The 4,584-nt window shown below is 37.0% G+C and overlaps 2 protein-coding genes across 2 annotated transcripts; both read right to left on the bottom strand.

The window, feature by feature from the left end:
* Positions 1–508: 508 nt before the first annotated feature.
* LOC104227328 (uncharacterized) lies at positions 509–978 on the bottom strand. The gene is made up of 2 exons (XM_070165803.1): positions 927–978; positions 509–840 (listed from the first exon to the last, which is right to left on the bottom strand). Exons 1-2 carry the CDS (start codon positions 976–978, stop codon positions 509–511), a joined length of 384 nt encoding a protein of 127 aa, XP_070021904.1.
* A 1,613-nt stretch (positions 979–2,591) lies between these two features.
* LOC104227327 (tetrahydroberberine oxidase-like) lies at positions 2,592–4,373 on the bottom strand. The gene has a single exon (XM_009779551.2). It carries the CDS (start codon positions 4,361–4,363, stop codon positions 2,768–2,770), a length of 1,596 nt encoding a protein of 531 aa, XP_009777853.1. The 5' UTR covers positions 4,364–4,373; the 3' UTR covers positions 2,592–2,767.
* Positions 4,374–4,584: the final 211 nt, after the last annotated feature.

Here is a 4,584-nt window from a genome sequence, read left to right as displayed (position 1 = left end):
GGGAGTTCACTTCAATATGAGTTGCAGTTTTCCTATTGCCAGGCCCTTTTGTGAATTTAAAGTTTGAAGGATACACATGTAGTTTGTAGCACTTGTCAACGGTGTGATCTGGTTTCTTACAATATTTTCATGTAAGGGGTCTTTGAGCATCAAAATTAACTTTGGAAGGAAAGCCTTATTTAGACATCCCAACATTGAAAGAGGCAGATGTAGGGAGAAGCTGAGGAGAGGTAGAAACCTGCCTCTGCTTCTCATCTGACAATAATATATTATAGATAGTGTTCATAGATGGAAAAGGTTTAATCATGAATATATTACTTCTAATTTGCACATATACATTATTGATACCCATCAAAAATTGATACACCTTTTGAACATCAACATCTTTTTGATAATCAGATTTGAAACCACAGTTGCTACAAGACCTGACTCTACTGATTGACAAGGCGTCAATTTCATCCCACAATTGCTTCATTTTATTGATATAAGAAGCAATATCAAGTGACCCCTATGAGATGTGAGCTAGTTCTTTCGGAAGCTCAAAAACCATTACAGCATTTACTTGACCATATTTTTTCTCCAACTCACTCCAAATATCTTTGGCAAGTTCAGGGTACTCAACACTACGAGCACTGTCTTTAGACAAGGAGTTGGTTAACCAATAGATGACCAAATCATTACACCTCTGCCACTGTCTCGCCAAGGGAGAACTGTCAGGAGGCTTAACTGAAGATCCATTAATGAAATCCAGTTTATTTCTAACAAACAAAGCCACAAGAATGGTTCCTCTCCAACTCCCATACCCAGTATCATCAACAGGTACAGAAACTAATGAAGACCCTAAAACATCAGACGGATGCACATAAAAGGGATGACATGGATGTGTATAATCATCCTCATAAAAACAGAACTAGAAGTAGTAGAACGAGCAGTTGGTAACGCAGATGTGGAATCATCACCATTCAAAATTTTGTACATAATTAATCAGAAAAAATACACACACAATTAAACAATGAGGAGAGATAACTAGGGTTACCAAATTTCCTTTGCGACCGGAAGGAATAACGACCTTGTCAAAAAATCAGTGATAAGAACAAACGAACCCAGCTTAATGTGCAATTGCAGAAACCACCAAACCCTAGGTTGAGGAAGACGTCTCAGATAATACCAAATAGGTTCGATCAATCACCAGAAACATTCAAGTGCTAGTAGAAAGGCACTAAATTTCGTTGGCAACACCGGAAAATCTCGCCGGAAAAGCTTAGAAATGCCAAGAAATAGCGGAACCACAAAACCCCGATGAAAATGTGCGAGGGTAACATCGGACGAGAGATTATTACCCAATCAATCCAAATCTGGGCTCTGATACCATTTTAAAACTTGATCGACGCGCAAATCGTTGAAGTTTTGTTTGAGTTTATGGTAAGGGTAGAGAGAGAGAGAGACGGAAGCTTCTAGGTTTTCCATTTTGCAAATTCACTCTCAGAATGAAAATCTGTCCATACAAATGTATTGTTCTCTCTATCTATAAAATGGGCTGGCCCATTAATTACACTACAAACTAAAATAAATACACTGTGGGCTTCTGGGCCCAATAGTAAAAGAAAGAGGTGGCCCAAGTGGCTTAAGTAATATTATTTGCTTGTATCTCAACATACTGCTGGAAAAATTAATTTACGAATTACGACCTTCTTCTCTTTCCCACTTTTAATTTTTAGATTCTGCCATCATCATAATGTTGAATTCCGACCATCTTTTTCCAACTCGACTTCGAAATTTTTTGTTGTTGTCTCAAACACTTCTCAAAAGAAAAATGATTTGCCCCACAATTCTAACTTTTTACTTTAAGAAGCCAGAAGAGAGGCAAAAGGCAAGAGAGATGGAGCTTTTCCGGAATTCTTCTTTTCCAGTTAATCTTTCTTCTTCTTTATTTAGATTTTGACTTTTCTATTTTAATTTCTTTGATGACAAGTCTTTTTCTCGTTGTACTATTTTTCATGTTAACTTCGATTAGCATTTAAGCATTTTAGATTGTTTAGAGATGTCAAAAATGTAATCAATTAGCACATCGATAACATTAGGTGTTCAATAGGCCAAGATCTTCGTTAAGGTGTCAAGAGGAAAAATTCAAACAAAATTTATGGGACTCTATGTATTTGTACCTGATGCTCTACAAGTCGTATACTTGTACACCCTATAGGGTTTCACTTATTCCATAAATTTTTAACCAAAAATCAACTCAAAATCTCTCCGTGTCATTTCTCAATGATTTAATACGATATAGATGGTTGATTAATTATATTGTTAATACATAACTTTAAGATGAAAACCATCATCTCTTCCAGATAATCATGTCAAATTATCAAGATACAGTTTGGTGATTGAAATAGGGGGCAACTCTGGGGCACTATAAGTTTTCGCTATGTGCGGGGTTCAGGAAAGGATCGGACCACAAGGGTCTATTTTACGCAGTCTTAACCTGCATTTCTGCCAGAGCTTTGTGATTGAAATATGATAGCAAATACCATACATTTATTATTAATTAACACATATGTATGTCCAAGTTCACAAATCCTAACGTGAAAACATTTAATATAAAATGTATTAATCATAAATCAGAAGATATCTTACACAATTTTATGGAACACCATGGCTCCATTTATTTCTCACTATTAGTAAATATATACGTAAAAGAACGGTAAGAAAATCCTTATTTTTTGACAACAGTAATGGCTTTGCGGACTACATAAATTACCACTAAGCTTAATTAAGATGAGATAGGAGGAATACTTTGTTCATTCCTAAAGAAGTTTGTTGGATCAACCTTAGTCTTCACTTGCACCAATCTATCAAAGTTGTTCTTGAAGTATTTCGCTCCCCAAATTCGTGCTTGTGCATAGCTTGTGTTTCCTTTGTTGTTCACTCCCAAATCAAGATCTCTGTAGTTGAAATAAGCAGCTCTAGGAGATTTTGACACATACCTAGCCATGTATCGATAAAGATTTCGAATCCAAGCTATATGTTTTTTAGAACTTTCCATTTTTTCCCAACCCACCCCATAATGGATCATAAATATATTTCCAGCTCTATGTGGGAATGGAGTTTCAGATTCTATGAAGTCATTCAATTTTCCTCCGTAAGGACTGAATTGCAATTCCGCTGAATTTTCATCTACATGGTTGAACAGTTTCCATATACCTTTGAGACCATTTATAGAAATTAGTTGTTGGACATAATCTGATTTCCCTTTGAAGTATCCCCTTTGATTAGTTGTGATGTTCCTATTTAGCAACACATCAAGTGATGTGCTCCTAGGGAAACCAGCAAAGAAGAGTATAGATTCGATCCAACTCATCTCAATGCAATCTTCTTTCGCCAACCCTAGTTCAGGGAAGCTCTTTTGCATTTCGTGGAGGAGTTCATCAACTCCTCCGACGAACATTGTAGTGAAAGAGGCGTGGACAGTCCTTTGCCCACGCCGAAATGGAGATTCACTGCTACTCAGAAAAAGCCTGAGAAGGAGATTGTCATCAACTTTGTCCGCGATATGTTGCCATTTGTAGACTAGTTGAGTTGCGTTTTCTTCCAATGTTCGTGTCACGTTGAACACGGTCACCTTTTCTGGAATATCGAGTAGTTTCACCTTCCATGAAATAATGATACCAAAGGTAGTCCCTCCACCTCCTCTAATAGCCCAAAACAGATCTTCCCCCATTGATTTTTTATCCAGTATTCTTCCATTGGCATCGATTAGCTTAGCATCAATAATGTTATCAGCAGCAGTACCGAATTTTCGGGACATCATGCCATAGCCTCCACCACTAAAGTGTCCTCCAACACCAACAGTAGGGCAAACCCCGGCAACAAAGGCCAATGTTTTGCTTTTCTCGGCGATTCTATAGTAAACTTCCCCAAGGGTCGCGCCAGCTTGAATCCAAGCAGTCTTGTTTTCGGTATCAATGGAGATTGATCTTAGGTTTCTAAGATCAATGATGACAAAAGGGGTTTCAGAAATATAGGAAAGGCCTTCATAGTCATGTCCACCGCTTCGAATTCTGATTTGTAGGCCATGTTTCTTGGAGCAATGTATAGCTGCCTGGATTTGAGATTCGTCTATAGGAGTGAAAATAATTGATGGTTTGAAGTCGGAGGTTATCCTTAGGTTACTTTCAAAAGACTTCAAAATGGTGGAATATGATGAGTTTTTGGGTGTGTAGATGATTTGTGACATTGAATTTGAGTTCATAGTTTTGTGAGAAAGGCATTCAAGAAAGTCATCATGCATATTTGCTGAGGTAAACCATGATGATGAAAGGCAAATTGAAAGAAAGAGAAAGATTTTTAACTTGTTGAAAGTTGTCATGATTTTTTGTTGCAAAGTTTGATGGTGAAATTGGAAACAAAAGAACTTCTATTTATAGTTTTGGCTTGAGAAAAAAGAAGCTTAGTTTCAAACCCTAAGACCGCGTGGTATAGAATTTTAATGCTTTCACCGACCTCTTTCGTGTAACATTTCCTAATTTGTGGTAGAATTGTCAACGATTATCTTTAGTTGTAAAAAGAAAATTGAAGTCTATCTGCATG

The sequence above is a fragment of the Nicotiana sylvestris genome, chromosome 2, assembly GCF_000393655.2.
Source record: "Nicotiana sylvestris chromosome 2, ASM39365v2, whole genome shotgun sequence".
Lineage (NCBI taxonomy): Eukaryota > Viridiplantae > Streptophyta > Magnoliopsida > Solanales > Solanaceae > Nicotiana > Nicotiana sylvestris.
The sequence above is the reverse complement of the archived record's forward strand: the minus strand, read 5'-3'. Positions and strand labels throughout refer to the sequence as shown.